The 18,797-nt window shown below is 36.5% G+C and overlaps 1 protein-coding gene across 2 annotated transcripts in view; it reads right to left on the minus strand.

Moving 5' to 3' along the window:
* The window catches only part of SECISBP2L (SECIS binding protein 2 like), a 57,172-nt gene that overhangs the window by 23,562 nt on the left and 14,813 nt on the right, over positions 1 to 18,797 (minus strand). The window contains exons 5-12 of one of the 2 annotated variants that reach the window (XM_002753448.7): positions 16,101 to 16,330; positions 15,796 to 15,820; positions 15,014 to 15,129; positions 7,111 to 7,245; positions 5,242 to 5,322; positions 4,554 to 4,721; positions 4,273 to 4,414; positions 445 to 614 (exon numbers count right to left, since the gene is read on the minus strand). In XM_002753448.7, coding sequence (XP_002753494.3) covers positions 445 to 614; positions 4,273 to 4,414; positions 4,554 to 4,721; positions 5,242 to 5,322; positions 7,111 to 7,245; positions 15,014 to 15,129; positions 15,796 to 15,820; positions 16,101 to 16,330 — 1,067 coding nt within the window. The remainder of the gene's footprint in view (positions 1 to 444; positions 615 to 4,272; positions 4,415 to 4,553; positions 4,722 to 5,241; positions 5,323 to 7,110; positions 7,246 to 15,013; positions 15,130 to 15,795; positions 15,821 to 16,100; positions 16,331 to 18,797) is intronic. The other variant, XM_009005414.6, reaches the window with a different exon arrangement.

Genomic DNA, 18,797 nt, shown 5'->3' on the forward strand with positions numbered 1-18,797 from the left:
ATTATTTGGACATGAATTATCTCATTTTGAGCCTCTTAATAACAATAGTGAGTTAAATCACATATGATCCCCAATTTATAGATGAGAAAGATAAAAGTAAAAAGGTTGCCTAAAATGATACATGTAGCAAGCACTGAAGTTAGTACTGAAATCCAGGGCTTCTGATTTCTGGAGTCTAACATTTTGGGATACTAAATATTTAACTGTTTTTTTTTTTTTTAACCTTATGAAAGAATTCATTTTCCAGGGCCCTGCTCTACATGGAAAGACAGCCATGATATACTGATGATATCCTGACCTTCAAATTAACTCGTTATCAAGATTCATGCACATGAATACTTCTCACAACAATCTGTTAACTAAGACACCACAACCACTTTTACAAAACAGATTAAAATCCTTATTCATCCTATAAAATAAATATCCCACCAGATTTTGGTTTACCTTTTTAAGTGCTGTGGGTCGTTTTAGTTTTGCAATTTCCTTCTCTTTTCCTTTCTTTGCTTTAGAGGAAGCAATGTCCACAGAATTAAAGGATGTCAAACAGGGCTGACTTTTGGTTAAAGGTTTTCTGTTAGCGGAGTCTCTAGTGTGAAAAGAAGCTGCAGTAACCACTAAAAACAAATAGGAACATTAGTTTCACTATTAAGGCCAATCCCACATACTTTCAAAATTTCCCTTGATAACTACAAAAAACAAGAAGATCTTCCTCCCATGGAAAAAAACAGACATCATAACAGTAGAAGTACTACACATGGCTATGCAGTACCCCTCACATACAGCTTTTACCCATTTTTTTGATGGATCTTCCATAAGATAAAGAAGACTAAGCCAATGAAATCAACCAATTTAGAGGTCCATTATAGGGATAAATAAATTATTAGTTCTATTTTACTGTGCAGCCCTCAAACAAACATGGCAATTCCTTGCAACTGGTCTTCAGTCAGCACCACTCTACCTTTGAAATGTCACAATGCTGCACCCCTTCTTAATCCTACTGAATCTGCTCTTCACCCTTACATAAGATATCTTACCTATCACTTCTCTCCTTATTTCAGTTGGTCAGTAAAGAAAGATGATTTTACCCACTCAGCTCAGCTGCACTCAGTATCATTAAGTCTTTTATGTCTGGTTGATATCCTCAGTCTCCACTGCCTTCCTCCAATCCTTTACTATTCCTAAACCCCCAATCTCAATCCTCTCACGCTCAGAGCTATCCTGCCACTTCCCTGAGAAGATGCTATCCAATATAAAATTATACCCCACCTGAAAGGAGGTGGCAGACATCCTTACTCCTGTCCAAGGCTCACCAACTGCATCTATTCTTAGTATCACATCTCAGTTCCTCTAGGATCTTACTCTATTCCTATACCTTCTCATCTTTCAAGTTCCTACCTGATCCCTGACTTTTTTCTTAAAATCTTCTAACTTAAAAAAAAAAAAAAAAAGGCTGGGTGTGGTGGCTCACGCCTGTAATCCCTACACTTTGGGAGCCCGAGGCAGGCTAGATCACAAGGTCAGGAGTTCAAGACCAGCCTGACCAACATGATAAAACCCCATCTCTACAAAAATACAAAAATTATCCAGGCATGGTGGCAAGTGCCTGTAATCCCAGCTACTTAGGAGGCTGAGGCAGGAGAATTGCTTGAACCAGAGAGGTGGAGGTTGTAGTGAGCTGAGATCCAGCCACTGCACTCCAGCCTGGGCAACAAAGTAAGACCCTGTCTCCAAAAAAAAAAAAAAGAGGGTTTTCTTTTTTAAAAAGGCAAACCAACTAAACCCTTCCCTTGACTGACTTCCCTTCAACCTAAGGTGCCATCATTCCCCTTTCCTTCTTTATTAAACTTCTAAACAGTCTTTCTCTCATTATCACTTTTCAAATCATTACAATTTGACCTCTGCCCAACCCACTCTGTTGAAACTTACTGTCAAGGTCACACATCACCTTGTAATTGTTAAATATAATTCTCTTTAGTTTTCTTCAGTATTTGGTACCAAGAATGACATCCTTTTCCTCAAAATTCTATCCTTGCCTTCTGTAACATTACACTCTTTTATTTTTCTTATTCTTTCTCAAATCTATGTTTCTGGTACTACTTTCTCTTATCCTTTATATCTGAGCAGTCCACCAAGGCTTTGTCTGTGAACATCTTTTTCCTAATTTTTCTTTCCCCCAACAATCTGATATCCACAGCTTCCACAATCATCTGTATTTGAAACTCACTGACTTCTAACCTAAACTACACATTCAGAACTATATGCTAAATAGGAACCACCAGAATCTCCTTTGCATTTAAAATACAACAGGCAGTATCTGCCCTTCCTAACAAAATTCTTCTGTAATCCTTATCTTGTATAGTAACATTGCAGCCCTTATCACCACAACATTCAACCAAGACAGAGAGTTTGGAGTCATCATTGACCTGTTTCCAGATTTCACCATTTCTCTACAATCCTTTTTCATCATGATCAGTCTCATCCTTCTCTTGAACATGTGTATATATGGATATATATATAAATAAATAAAAGATACATCATTATATATAAATATGTAATTTATAGTAATTATATTAACTTTTAACAACTGCTAAATATATACATTTATATATGTATACATATACTGTTAACATGTATAAATATATATGTAACATATATACTATATCTACTGTTTACACACACACACACACACACACACACACACCCCTGTATATTAACTGCTGCTAAAGTTGTAAGAAGCCATATGAAGTATCACAGGTTGACAATCTCTTCTCCATAATATTATTTATTGAGTGATTATAACCCAAATACTCTAAGCACTTTACATATATCATCTCATCTAATCCTCAAGACAATCATGAAGTAGGTACCCTCCTATTAATGCGAGGAAACTAAAGCACAGGAAGGTTACATAACTTGCCAATGAAATACATGGAATAACAGATTCAAACCAAGGCAACTTGATTCCAGAGCCCCTGCTGTTAGCTACTAAGCCATATTTCCTCCACAATACTGCTAACTCTCAGTTTTATTCCATTTTTAACTCTTAAGTGAGAGATTACTGCCACTCTCTCCATCTCAACAACATGCAACTCTAAAGCTTTGTATACATTCAGTACTATCTGACTAATAGTTACTCAAAGAAAAAGTTGATAAGCAGACTGGTAACTAGATAGCTTTAAACATTTTGCACACAGGTTAAAATTATAATTATAATTTTTCTTTCTAAAAAATAATAGTTCCTTCACATAGGATCAGAAGACACACCAAATTCAATTCTGCCTCTCAGCATCAGTGCTGGTGCTGTCCACTGGTACCTTTCCTGTTCCTTCGTTCTATTCCTCACCCTCCAAAAAAAGACTATGAAAAGAAATGAGGGAACACAGAGCAGCTGAGCTCTAAATCTGACAAGGTTTGTTAAAATAGAAATTACTGTTTCAGTAGAAAGCCAGATCATTTTCACTCACACACATACAAACACACACACAAAATCTGATCAACAAAACCCTTGTCTGCAACTGAGTTTTAAACTAGATAATTTTATGGTTAAGAGAGCCAGAGTACTTATGATTTTTTTATTTCAGTCTTTGAAAAAGAAAAAAATTGGGGTAAGTCAAAATGCATACCAACTAACATTGATGCAGAGATCTAAAGAACCTGAGAGAAACAAACTATGCTGATACCTAGATGAAGAGCATCCCAGGAAAAGGGAACGGCAGGTCCACAGATACTGAGCTAGGATCATGATGGGTGTGTCTGAGGACTGCTAATGTGGCTAGAGCAGAGTGTGTTAGGAGAGAATGGTGATGAAGGCAAAAAGGTAATAGGGTCAGCTAAAATACGGCTTTGGTTAGGAGTCTGGCTTTATGTCAAGTGAAATGAAGAGCTACTAGAGGATTTTGAGCAGTAGAGTGATATAATCCAGCTTACATTTTAAAAAGATCACTCCTTATAACACAAACTAGGGGTTGTGGGAAGGGAAAAGCAGATAGTAGTTAGGAAGCTAATCAGTGTAGTATTATACAATAATGGAGGCTACTGTGGTAGCAGGAAATCTGGCGAATAGATTATGGATATGTTTTGTAGGCAGGACAGACGGGATATGTTAAAGGACTAGAGGTGGAAAGAAAAGGAGCATGGATAATTTCAAAGCTTGTGGTTTAAGCTAATTTAAAACACACACACATACACACAACACTTTAAAAATTTTGATTAACAGCATCTAACATATATTATCAGAGACAAACAGCAAATTGCTCAGTCTAATGACATCACCTGTATACGACAGAGGCCTGGTATTAGTGATTTGCCGTGCTTTCATTGCTTGCTGTTGTTTTTCCAGAGCAGCTAACATGTCCCCCAAATCTAGCTGCACAGGTGTTTTATTCTTTTTTCCAGCTGCTTTTGATAAAGCTTCCTACAAAGTAAATATTAAAAAATTGATTTTTTTGTTAGAGTATGGAAGTGTGGCATTTTAAGGTGACTATACTTATCACTCCTATCCCATCAAACCTAGCAAATAAACAATCACATTTGTTCATAAAGTGAATAGATACCTGTAATTTTTTTTGCTCCATACTTATTTCTGAATACTCTTGAGCTGTGGCAAGGGCTGCTGCTAAAGCTTTCTTCTTCTGACTTTTTGCACGTTTAGGAACTGAGGTGGTAATGGGAATTGGAGTTTGAACTATATTGATTGGTGAGTTTTCAGGTAAATCATCCAACTATGATAACCAGAAAAAAAATTTGTTAGTGAACCCATAAAAGTCGATAATAAGGAAGAACGATCCAGAATGTGGGATGTTGTGTGGTATAAGTACACTAGACTTTTCAAAGATTCAATGTCATAAAGAACAAGATTTGACAGTAGGACCATTTTGGACTGGGAAATACTAAAGGGACAAAACCGCCTAACGCAATGGGGGATGGTTGCATGGATCCTTAACCGAAATAAAACAAAATACTTCCAAAGTAAAAATTTTGCACCAACTGGGAAAATTTCATTACAGACTGTATGTTGTTTGATGATATCATTTAATTAATGGCATTTTAGTAATAGAACTGTGGATTTCATAGAGAATTATCTCTGTTCAGGCTATGCTGGAATTAAAGATAGGTACTAAACACTGTCTCTAGCACACTCTGCTCCATTTGCTTTACACTTATCTTTAAGATTTCCTTCCAACATAGCCATTGTTCAAAGGATGTTATATTTTGCTTATCTTTTTAAAAAGGGTTACTTACTACTTTAGAAGAAAGTTTTTGTTGAATATTCTCATCCTTAGCATTTCCATTCTCATTTGGTTCTTGAAACCCATCTTCATCCTGAAATAGTTCACATTTTAAGTAAAAAGAGTTTAAGGCAAACTCCTAAAAAAAACCTTTTTATAATGCTTAAAAGTATTGAAAACTGAGAAAGTTATTTCTTGTACTCTACTACTGAAATATTCAAAGTTGGTCTTACAGAGGAAATCTCAAAAAAAAAAAAAGGAAATCCCATTTTTCACATGCTAAAACATAAACAATTTAATTATTCAAGGATGGGGGCATATCCACACATGTCCATCTTTTGGATTTCTGCACCTACTATTTCATTTTTATTAATAATTCTACCTTCAGATGGGTAGGTAATTGAAAAGAAGTTCAAATTGGATTTTATCACATCCAGATAATTTGAAAACGTCAGCTTCATGTAAATTTCATTATATTCCTTGTTCTGCATTACTCCACACAATTGTCAGTAAGGTTAAAAAAATTTTCCACTAAAATTAATTTCTTAATATCCTTTATACTGAAAATTATATTTAATATATTTAAATATAAGTATAGAACCAGTTGTACAGCTGAGTACAGGTAATACAATTGACAGATCTGGTTTTGTTGAAACTATTGTTGACAGAATAATTGAGATATACTCTCAAGTCCTTTGGCTCAATTACTAAACTAATCTAACATATTGATTTCCATCCTCTGACCTCAGGCAAGTTTTCCAGTTTAATCTCCATCTATTAACTCATTTAATAGAATTTATGGTCCAACCAAAATGAGTTACTCAAATGAGTTACCAGAGATGTGTAGAGAAAAACATCTTGACACAACCAAATTCTACTTGTTCTTTAAATTCATTCCAAATGTTAGCTACCCTGCCAGAAACCCAAAGTGACCTGTCTCTGCTTTCAACTCAAACCATACTCAACTAAGTATTAGGTTTATATATGCCTACATTCCCCTACTACACAGCAATTTTTCCAAGGATAGCAGGTCTATTCACCTTAATGTATCATTCAGAGCACCTTACTGCACACATATACTAAACCACCAATAAGAATCTGTTAGATGGGCCCGGAGTGGTGGCTCATGCCTGTAATCCCAGCTCTTTGGGAGGCCGAGGTGGGTGGATCACCTAAGGTCGGGAGTTCAAGACAAGCCTGACCAACATGAAGAAACCCCATCTCTACTAAAAACGCAAAATTAGCCAGGTGTGGTGTCACATGCCTGTAGTCCCAGCTACTTGGGAGGCTGAAGCAGGAGAATCGCTTGAACCTGGGAGGCGGAGGTTGCAGTGAGCCGAGAGCGCGCCATTGCACTCCAGCCTGGGCAACAAGAGTGAAACTCCATCTCAAAAAAAAAGCAATCTGTTAGATGAATAAACCATCAAAACAGTGCAATTAGGATACGAACTGTCTATTAGAGAGAGTAAAACATTTTTCTTCCTTTTCTAAAACTCTCCTGGCTGGCAGCACAACTTAACTAGATTGAACTACTTAAATCTGAAAAGCCTTTCAAATGGATTGAATAACAATAAAAATAAAGTTAAAAAGCTCCATACTAAATAAAGTCCACATGAAATCAAGTTCTACCTCTATATATTACCTCAAAATGATCCACACACACAACAAACCTTTATAAAAATTAACATCAGTAAAATTAATGTTGGATCAAATATATATAACCAAGACAAAAATGAGTTAATACTTCTGAGTAATTTATAATTTAATACTAGAATCACGTTAAGACACAAAAAAGTACTCAAAATGTTCATAATGTAACAAATTAATTTCTTAATGGGAACATTTCCTATAACAGCTTACAAATACAGTTTGAAAAAAATACCTCAAAATATAAAGACTCAGAATTTGGATCGCTTCTATGGGATTGACTAGAGTTTAAATGCTTATTATCTGGTCTCTTTTGCAAATTCTGTCTTCTTTCTGAGGAAGTACTGTGTCCTCGGCATCTGAATCCAACCTAAGTAAACCCCAAAGGGGAAAAGAAAATCTAATTATTTTAAAGTAAATGTTTCACTCAAGTATATAACATACTTGCAGAAAAGTACACACAAGTGTACAATTCAATAAATTTTCACCAAGTGCATCATTTATTTTAAAGATCAAGTTTCTGACAAATAAGGTACTTACAAGAAAAATAGAAAAATGAGACAATTATTGTGCATTACTTTTTTCTCCTCTAACTGAGTATTTATTAGCAGCTTTATTCACAAAAGCAAAAACAGAAAACAAACTGGATGCTCTCAGTGGATGAACAATTAAAATAACTGTGGCAAATCCAGATCATAGTATAGAAGTCTGTAGTCAACCACAAAAAGGAATAAACTACAGTACTGATAAACTCAACAACCAGAGAACCATGGAAGTGAAAAAGGCCAATCGCAAAAGGAATGTATGAAGGCATACAAAATTATTGAAACAACAAAATTAGAAAGGGAGAATAGATCAGTAGATTCTCAGGAATAAGGAGCAGTTGGTGTGGCTATGAAAGGCAACACAAAGGTCCTTGTGGTAATGGAGGTGTCCCGTTTCTTGACCGTATCAAGGCCAGTATCTGAGTGTGATACTGCAATATAGTTTTGCAAGACGTTACCACTGGGGAAACTGCATATTACTTATTTATTTATTTTAGAGATGGCATCTTGCTCTGTTGCCCACGCTGGAGTGCAGTGGCTCGATCACAGCTCACTCCAACCTTAACACCTGGGCTCAAATGATTATCTTGCCTCAGCCTCCCAAGTAGCTGGGACTATAAGCATATGCCACCACACCCAGCTAATTGTTTTATTTGTATTTTTGTAAAGACAGGGGTCTTGCTATATTGGTCTCAAACTGCTGACTTCAAGCAGTCTTCCCACCTTGGCCTCTCAAAGCACTGAGATTAAGGCATGAGTCACATGCCTGGCCTTATACATTACTTTTTGAGTTAGGATCTCACTCTGTCACCCAGGCTGGAGTGCAGTAGCATGATCAGGACTCACTGCAGGCACAAAATCCCAGGCACAAGTAATTTTTTCACCTCAGCCTCCCAAATAGCTAGGACCACAGGTGTGCAACACCACACCCAGATAACTTTTTTATCATCTGTAGAGGCAGGGTCTGCCTATATTGTCCAGGCTGGTCTAGAACACCTGGTTTCAAGGGATCCTCCTGCCTTGCCTCCCAAAGTGCTGGACTTACAGGCATGAGTCACCAGGCCCAGCTACTTTTTAACTGTTCTAAGTCTTCTGATACTTGTTTATTTTTTTAACATAGATAAAACAATTAGGAAAAACTAATAAAAACATTGTTTCCAAGATTTAAAAAAATAAACTTTTCATTCAATCACATAAATTAGTATTGTTGTATGTTAGGGACTAAATGTCTGTGTCTCCCAGAATTCATATACTAAAATCCTAACACTCCTTCCACCCATGAGATGGTATTTTAAAGTGTAGCCTTTGGGAGGTGATTAGGTTATGAGGGCAGAGCCATCATAAATGGGATTATGTGGTGGAAGGGATGAAGAAGCTCTCTGGGGTTCCTTTATGAGAGCTCCTTCACCCGTTCCATCACATAAGGACAAAGCTAGAAGACAGCCACATATTAACCCAGATGCAGGTCCTCACTAGACACTGAATTTGCCAGGGCCTTGGACTTCCCACCCTCCAGAACTGTGAGAAATAAACATCTGTTGTTTATAAATCACCAAGTCTATTTTACAGCAGCTCAAACAGACCAAATAATCCCATTAACAAATGGGCAAAATGTTTAATTGTCATGTGGGCAAAAAAAAAAAAAAAAAACATTATTCTAAGACTCTTAAGACATTTCAAGTTACCTCTCGTAAGTACCAAATGCAGCTAACAGTAAATGCCTCTCTTAACCAGGACACTTAAAAGATATGAAAATTATAATCTTCAGTAACAGCTGCTCCAAAATTCTAATAATAAACAGCATTGGAAGCAGACCTGGAGAGAAGGTGCTAATACACAGGCCTTGGATTCTGACACCGAACATACGCACAAAAAGACCTGGAACCACCTGAACTCCCACACTTGCTGTTGTTAACCAGAGTTAGTATACATGCATTAATGGTGTTACAAACACTAACACAATTTACTTTAAAAACAAATGCAACTTGATTCTTACACTTGGAGACATAAAGCACCAGGACTGAATTAAAACCCCCAAATGAATGATCCCAACAAAGTTCATGTGAACCAAATATTTAAGTATTCCAGTAACCTGATGAATGAATCAATAACCTCATGACATCTAAAGACTTTGTGTCAGCTCTTCTAAGAAAGTGTTGTTGATAGAGGGCATACTGAACAAAACAAATCAGAAGCTACAGCTTTGAATATATATTAACATTCTTAAATGACTAGCACAAAATTAATTTTAAATTTTTAAAGTTTTCATACCCCATTTACAATAATAAACAGGAAAAATATTAGGAATCACCAGTAAGAATATCTACAAACTTATTTAAGGAAAACTTTACAACGCTTCCATTTATTTTATTTATTTATTTACTGGCTGTTTAACTGAGACAAAGTCTCACTCTGTCGTCCATGCTGGAGTGCAGCGGCGCCATCACAGTTCACTGTAACCTCAAACTCCTGGGCTCAAGTGCTCCTCCCACCTCAGTCTTTCAAGTAGCTAGGACTATGGGTGCATGCCACCACATCTGGCTTACAAAAAATGATTCAAGCCAGGCGTGGTGGTTCACACCTGTAATCCCAGCACTTTGGGAGGCCAAGGCAGGTAGATAACTTGAGGTCAGGAGTTCAAGACCAGCCTGGCCAACACTGTGAAACCCGGTCTCTACTAAAATACAAAAATTAGCTGCATTTGGTAGCAGTCAACCGTAATCTCTCAGCGACTCGGGAGGCTGAGGCAGGAGAATCACTTGAACCCAGGAGGTGGAGCTCACAGTGAGTGGAGATTGTACCACTGTACTCCAGCCTGGGTGACAGAGAGACTCTGTCTCAAAACAAAAAGATTCAAAAATAGGAAGACATACTGTTTGTTCATAGAAAGATGACACATCGTAAAGGTAGTTAATCAACTATCTCTAACTTTACAGATTAATTTAATTACCAATTGAACAGAATAGAAAGTCCAGAAATGGATTCCAATTTATGCGGGAATTTAATAGGTGATAAAGGTAATTATTTCAAGTCAGTGAAGAAGAGAAACTTTTCAACAAACGGTGTTGGAAGATTTTAAAAAGTCACTTCAAAAACACAAAGTAGGACCCATTTCTCATACCATACCAAGAAAAACTTCAACTGGAATAATGATTTAAATGTAAAAAAACAAGACCATGAACACACTAGAGGAAAAAACAAGCAAATGCCTTTACAGCCTTGGAGTAGGGGCAAAACTTTTCCAATCATGATTTAAAACCCTTTAGAAGCCATCAAAAAAAAAGAAAGATCATTAAAGTCAATTTATAAATATAAACTTCTTAACGTTATTTTGCAAACAAACTATGCATGGCAATAGTCATAATAATGAGCAAAGTAAAAAATAAAAAGGAAAACCTAGCAAAATATTTGCAACTTGTTTTACATATTAAAGACTCCAAGAAACTTCAGGAATTTGATTAAAACTTGATCAAACTGATTTTAAAATGTACCCCAAAACAGAAAGAAATAGATCAAGATTCAAAATATGAGCAAAAGATATAACCAGGTAAGTTCACAGGAAATGAAGTAAATACAAATGGTCCTTAAATACAAGGAAAAATGATCAACTACATTAAAACATAATTTTTACCTAAGCGGCACACACCCAAAATCCTGAACACACACTATCTCTGAAGCCGTATGAAAGGAGGCACTTTCCACATTTTTGTTGAGGATACACACTGATACAATCTGGTGATATTTACTAAAACAACAGATGAATATTCCTTCTGATTCAGCAGTCCCTTATCTAGAAACTGATTCTATACACACACATTTCTAAATGACATGCCAGCATGTCTACAACAGCAACAGTTTACAAACAACTCAAGTGTCCATTGATAAGACTACAGAAATCAACAAGGGCATATCCACACAATATTAAGAGTTGTCTAAAAGGAAAAAGTGAGGAAGCCTTTTATGTGGTAATAAGGAATTATGAAAATGTCTCCAAGATACACTGTTACACTGTTAAGTGAGCAAAGCAGAGCAGAAAACAGAGTAGACATGCTCTTTTATGTAAAGAAAAAACAAAAATAAGATATGTGCTTATATTTACTTATAACGAAGTGAAAAAACTCTGGAAGACTACAAGAAATTACTCAAAGTGGGAGACGTATAGGAGGAGAGGAGATGGCAAGGAGAATCAGGAGTGAAATGAGACTTTGTCATTGTATATCATCTTTTTATTTCTTTTGCTTTTCAACCTATTCCATAAAATAAAGCCATTTTAAAAGATTTCAAGTTTTTAAGTTTCTTTCCATCATTTAAAATTAGACTTATACCAGACTAAAGAAATGATCTAAGTTACCCAATGGTAAAACACTGCTAAGAATGTTTAAAACTCCTGTAATTAAACAGCACGGTACAGGTGCAAAAATCTCATAAACTGAAAAAAACCAATAGCCCAAAAATAGCACATAAGAAATCAGCAGGCCGAGCATGGTGGTTCACACCTGTAATCCCAGCACTTTGAGTGGCCAAGGTGGGTGCATCACGAGGTCAGGAGCTGGAGACCAGCCTGGCCAATGTAGTGAAACCCCATTTCTACTAAAAATATAAAAATCAGCCAGGCATGGTGGCGGGCACCTGTAATCCCAGCTACTCGGGAGGCTGAGGTAGGAGAATGGCTTGAACCTGGAGGTGGAGGCTGCAGTGAGCTGAGATCGTGCCATTGCACTCCAGCCTGAGCAACAAGAGCAAGACTATGTGTTAAAAGAAAAACAAAGAAATTGGCAAATCACTAAAATGGGAACACAAACCAGGGAAAGAATGTTAGGACAACTGGTTAACTACTTTGAAAATCCACTTCATTTTGTTTTACCAGGGATCAAAATAAAACTCAGATAAAAATGTCCTGAAATACTATACTATAAAAAGTAGCAGAACATGCAGGTCAATATTTATTTGATTTCTAAAAGATGTTTAGAGCCTAAAAACAATCAGAAGTTGCAAACAGGAAAAACATTTTGACTTAAAAGAAAAAGATTCTGCATCTCAAAAATCAAACAAACACACTTAAGTAAAGTACAAGGATAACAAAGCATCAGAAGAAAGCAAATACCTGGTCAAACATCTGGCTCCAGTTCTTTGGAGCCATATATATTTGCAAAGTTTTCTTTTTGGTTCTTTTAACATTCCTCATCATTTTTAAGAAAGAGATAAAATGTTTTTCATCTTAGTATTATTTCCTCTTTAGTGAGCTAACTGATACCAAAAACAACAGTATGGAAACTCTAAACATGGGTAGGGCTAGCAATTACAGTCTCAGCAGAAAATTTCAGCCCATATGTATATGTTATGTAGATTTCATTTATCTAATCTATATAAATGATTCCTTTTTTAGCTTTTTTGTTTTTAATCAAACAAACCTAGACTGCCTCACAAGGTTGTCACAAATGATTTATTTTTGCAATAACCACAGGGAAGAGGGAATTATTTTGTTTGTTTTCTTGACAGCCTAATTAATGTCAAGGTACGCGCGTGAAGTACAGGTTGAGTTATTCCTTATCTGAAATGCTTAGGACCAGAAGTATCTCGAATTTCAGATTTTTCCAGATTCTGGATTATCTGCATATACATACTGAGGTATCTCGGGGATGGGATCCAAGACTAAACACGAAATTCACTTGTGTTTCATATACACCTATACACATAGCTTGAAGGTAATTTCATATAATATTTTAAATAATTGTGTGTATGAAACAAAGTTGTGTTAAGTACTTATGTGTAGAATTTTCTACTTGTGCTGTCATGGCCCTAAAAAGTTTCATATTTTTCAATTAAAAAAATGGGCAAATGATCTGAATAGTCATTTCTCAAAAGAAGAAATATATGAAAAATGCTCAGCATCACTAATCATCAGGGAAGTGCATATCAAAACCATAATGAGGTATTTTTTCATCTCAGTTAGAATGCCTATTCTCAAAAACACAAAATAAATGCTGGTATGCTGGTGAGGATGCAGAGAAAAAGGAACTCGTATACACAATGATCTTGGGAATGCAAATTAGCATAACCGCTACAGAAAATAGTATAAAGTTTCCTCAAAAAGCTAAAAAAAGAACTACCATAGGATTCAGCAATTCCATTCCTGGATCCAAAGAAAAGGTCATCAGTACGTCAAAGCCATAACTGCCTTTCTTGTTTACTGCAGCACTATTCACAATAGCCAATCATAATTCAACCTAAGTGGCCATCAGGAGATGAATGGATGAAGAACATCTGGTATATATACACAATGAAATACTATTCACCCATGAAAAAGAACAAAATCCTGTCACCCACAGCAACAAGGATGAGCCTAGGACAATATGTTAAGTGAAATAAGCAAGGCACAGAAAGATAAATAACACATACTGTCACTCACAGGTGGAAGTAAAAAAGCTGATCTTACAGAAGTAGAGAGCAAAATAGTGTTATCAGAGGCTGGGAAGGGTTGAGGTATGGGGATGGAAGAGGTTGGTCAACAAATACAAAATTACAGCTACACAGGAATTAATTCTAGTGTTCTATAGCACTGGTAGGGTGACTACAGTTAACAATGATTTACTGTTTATTTTCAAATAGGGGACAAGATTCTGAATGTTCCCCAAAAAAAGAAATGATCTATGTTTGAGACGATGGATATGTTAATTACCCTGATTTGATTATTACATGTTGTATACATATATCAATATATCACACTATACCTTATAAGTATATAAAGTTATTATATGTCAACTTTAAAAAAAAGTTGCAGATTTTAGAGCATTTTGGATTTGGGATTGGAGATGTTCTCAACCTGTGTTTCATTCCAGGGAGGCAAAGGAACAGGCAATCAGTTGATATATTTAACCCATCAGTAACTTGCTCCTATTTAAGTTACATATCCAGATGAACATATCCATATAGTCATATGATAGTTTTAATTCCTTAACTAGAGTTAAGGAATCTAAGAAGGTTATCTAAAAAATGAAAAGGAAAAATAATGACCATGAAACAACTCCCTGATTTTACAGCCAACCAAAGCACAAAAATACAGTAATTGGTAGTTCATGACAGTGCACAGCCCGCTCTATGTACTGCAGTTACACTTTGTTCCTCTGGGCCTTCAGGAAACTGCCCTGTCTGACTACATTACGGTAAGCCATAACTATGGCACCGTCATTAGCACAAAAGGGTATTTACAGTCAAGTAAAGGCACATGGACAAGGCTGCAATCCTTAAGATCAAAAACTCAGTATTTAAAGCACGAAGTGCTTTCAAATTTTTATGTGGAAAAAAAAAGTGGCAAATGAAACAGGAATAAAGGGCATCCTTTTTAACATTATAAAATATTTAAATATACAGAAATGTAGAAAAATGATACCATATATGCCTACTCAACACTTTGCCATTTTGTTTTGTTAAGTAATTTTATTAGCTAAGCCATTTTAAAGTTACAAATATCATGACAGTTCACTTTCAAATCACTCAGTATCATCTCCATGGCATCACTCCAAATAAAGTCTAAAATGACTCATCTCACACCTAATCCACCTAATCAATTTTCTCCAACCTAATTTGAATTACCTGTGAATTATTTCTTTGTTCAGTCTGCCTTCCACCTCTAGAAAATGTCTGATTTTTTTCCATCCAAGGTTTTTTCTGAGTTGCCTGGCAAGTTACATTGGACCAATTTACACCACCTATAACAAATGAAATTTTAAATTATAATTTACTTATAAAAGAGCAAGACCTAAATTGCCCTGACTTCATATACTGAAATTCAGCACCAGAAATGTAATACTGAAAATTTTTCTATAAACTTTTTATTTTTTTTGAGACGGGGTTTCACTCTTGTTGACTAGGCTGGAGTGCAATGGCACGATCTCAGCTCACTGCAACCTCTGCCTCCCGGGTTCAAGCAATTCTCCGGCCTCTGCCTCCCAAGTAGCAGGGATTACAGGCATCGCCACCTCGTCTGGCTAAGTTTTTCTATTTTTAGTAGAGACAGTGTTTCATCATGTTGGCCAGGCTGGTCTCGAACTCCTGACCTCAGGTGATCCACAGGCCTCGGCCTCTCAAAGTAGTAAGATTACAGGTGTGAGCCACCATGCTTGGCCCTAAAACTTTTAAGTAGTACTACAGTTCTTAGTAATACAAGTGTCCTCTTGCAGAATATCTCCAGCTGGCATTTTCTCAAGCTGATGAGCAAAACTGTACTTCCAAAATACCTTGAATCTCTGCAAGATTTCTAAGTTTTTTTGTTTGTTTGTTTGTTTTTTCAGTATCAGCAACCCTCATAGTTAAAAAGAAAACTGATATGGACAAAGTAGAAAGTACGGCAAAAACACAATGTAGAAAATAAGTACCTGCACACATAGATGATTCCACATGCTAAAAAAAGAAACAAAAAGACGATTATACTCTACTTAAGAACCAACATTATGTACTTTGCTAAATGTTTTATAATTTAGCCTAGTGTGAAGCATGCATATTACAATATAATACTTCATCAATCAATATTTTTTATTAATAATAAAATACAAAATAGATTTGTAACTATCCTATTACTATAGGAACTGTTAATGAAAACCAATACTTAAGCTTTAGCGGAGGATGCAAATATAATATTGACATCAATGACCAATAAAGAAATCAAGATGATGTCACATACATTCATGGTCCCAGAATCAGGATTTCTCAAAGCCCCTGCTGCAGGCTGGTTGTTGCTGTGTTTGGGACTGCAGTAACCACTATCACTGTCAATGTCGGCTTCACTAGCCCCCTGCTCACTAGAAGATTCAGCAGTAGGGTGGGATGCTCTTCTTCTCCTGCTCTTGGTCTTCCAAAGCATTGTGGCAGTGGTCTCTGAGAGAGACTTGTTAGCGATATCTGATGGGAAATCTATGAAGGCAAGGAAAGTATGACAATTCTTTGTGATTAACAAATTGATAAATTCTTGTTAAAGTATCATTAAGGTTGTAGGAAAAAAGATACCAAACTTCATAAATGAAGTAACAGGTGACAACTTTTTGAAAAGGTCATTAAAAGGTAAGATGTTCCTGGTAAATTTGTTTATAATATGTTTTCTGTTTTCCTTGAGTCAGAGTCTCAGTCTGTTTCCCAGGCTGGAGTGTAGTGGCACAATCTCAGCTCACTGCAACTTTGCCTCCCAGGCTCAAGAAATCCTTCTACTTCAGCCTCCCAAGCAGCTGGGACTACAGGTATGCACCACCATCACGCCTGGCTTATTTTTTGTAGAGAAAGGGTTTCATTCACAATGTTGCCCAGGCTGGTCTCAAACTTCTAGGCTCAAGTGATCCATCGACTTGACCTCCCAAAATGCTGGGATTATAGGCATGAGCTATGGCGCCCAGACTATATGTTTTTAATATGAAAAGAGAATAAAATATATCACTGATTCTAAAACCACCATCAATCATTTAGGAAAGAGAACACCATGAATCTTTTGAAGGTCGTTGTGTGTTCCCCTCCACCACTACATCCTTTTCCTACACCCGAGCTTACCATCTATTCTGAATCCTGTGTGTATCATTCCCTCACTTTGCTTTATAGATTTGTCATGATTTCTATATTTCTAAAACCTAAATCATATAATTTTTCAGTTTTTATTTTAAAACACCACATTGTCCATGTGACTTCTCACCTATGCCACACCTCAACACTGGTTTTGAGATTCTGGTGCATGTCCCTATAATTCATTAATGCCACTGGAATCTAAAATGCCTTTACATGAATATGCCACAATGTACTTATCCTTTGACACCTGGGTTGTTTTGGAGTTTTCCTACCAAGAACAATATGCTGTTAAAATTGATATACAGACACATTAATGTTCATATGTGCATATGTAAGTTTCTATAAGGTAAATACTGCCAGAACTTAGGGGACATTCATACCCAACTTGACTTGATGTCAAGTCATTTTCTTTTTTTTTTAATAACCATTGTTTTCTGGCTCCCCCACAATGTAATGCCAAATCATTTTCAAAGGTACTTAAAAGACAGTTATACTCCAACAGTAAAATATACCCTCATGATCCATATATTCATTAAATACTTTATATTATCTTCCAGACTGTACCTAATCTGTTGGGTATAAAAAGGTGGCTTGGCTTGGCATGGTGGCTCAGGCCTATAGTCCCAGCACTTTGGGAGGCCATGGTGGGTGGATCATGAGGTCAGGAGTTAGAGACCAGCCTGGACAACAGGATGAAATCCCATCTCTACTAAAAATACAAAAAAAATTAGCCGGGCATAGTGGCAGGCGCCTGTAATCCCAGCTGCTCTGGAGGCTGAGGCAGGAGAACTGCTTAAGCCTGGAGGCAGAGGATGAAGGGAACCGAGATCATACCATTGCACTTCAGCCTAGGTGACAGAGTGAGACTCTGTCCCCCTCCCCCCAAAAAAAGGTGGCTCATGCTCATTGTGGGTTTTAATTTGTATGAGGCTGATCCTCTTTTTGATGCCTTTAGCCACAAGTGTTTCCCCTTCTGTGAAATTTTTATTAATTTTACTTTTGAATTCTGACTTCTGCCATTTTTCTATTGAATTGTATTTATTTTTTATTTCACAAATTATAATTGCAGCAAGACATTCTAAAAAAAGGAAAAAACCTTAGTCTTCTTTGAACAAGTTACAAGTTTTCCTTTTTCCACACTTCTGCCCATTCATAATCTTTATACAATACTAATACAATTTTGAGTTGTGCTACCCTTAATATGATGTCATATTACAACAAGTCTTCATAATTATAAGATAGCTCCGTATTATCCACTGAGTGGTGTCCAAGAGGGACTTGTTACCTGCTACTACTGGACACTATGAAAGCTTCAGTACTTGTGCTACACTGCTGCAATATGTATCTCTAATCAAAGAGCCCCCTCTCTTTCTAGGGGGAGGCTCCATCTGGATACATTCATAGAAATGAGATGACTTGGTCCAAAGAAAAATTCCTATAGTCCTGTAAAACTGTTTTAGCCTGCTAGCACTGTGTTCCACGGACCCCATGGATAGGGTGGGATCATTCTCTTATTGGTTCATATTAATTCTTTATGTATCTCATGCTAATCCTTTTGTCAGTTATATGCGTGGTAAAAGTCTTTTCCAAGCTTGCAGCTTATTCTTTCACTTACTTTTAATAAATAGAAATTCTTAATTTTAGAAATAGTTCCCTCCTTGCAGTCATAAAGTTATCTGCCTATATTTTCTTCTACCACTGGGTTCCCTAAGTCCTTAATCCATCTGAAACAGATTTGCACGGGGTATAAATTAGTAATGCTATCTCTGTCTTTTTCCATATATGTGTTTTAGACATATGTAAGGTCTGTTTCTGGGCTCTCTGTTCTGTT

The sequence above is a fragment of the Callithrix jacchus genome, chromosome 8 (genome assembly GCF_049354715.1).
Source record: "Callithrix jacchus isolate 240 chromosome 8, calJac240_pri, whole genome shotgun sequence".
NCBI classification, from domain to species: Eukaryota; Metazoa; Chordata; class Mammalia; order Primates; family Cebidae; genus Callithrix; species Callithrix jacchus.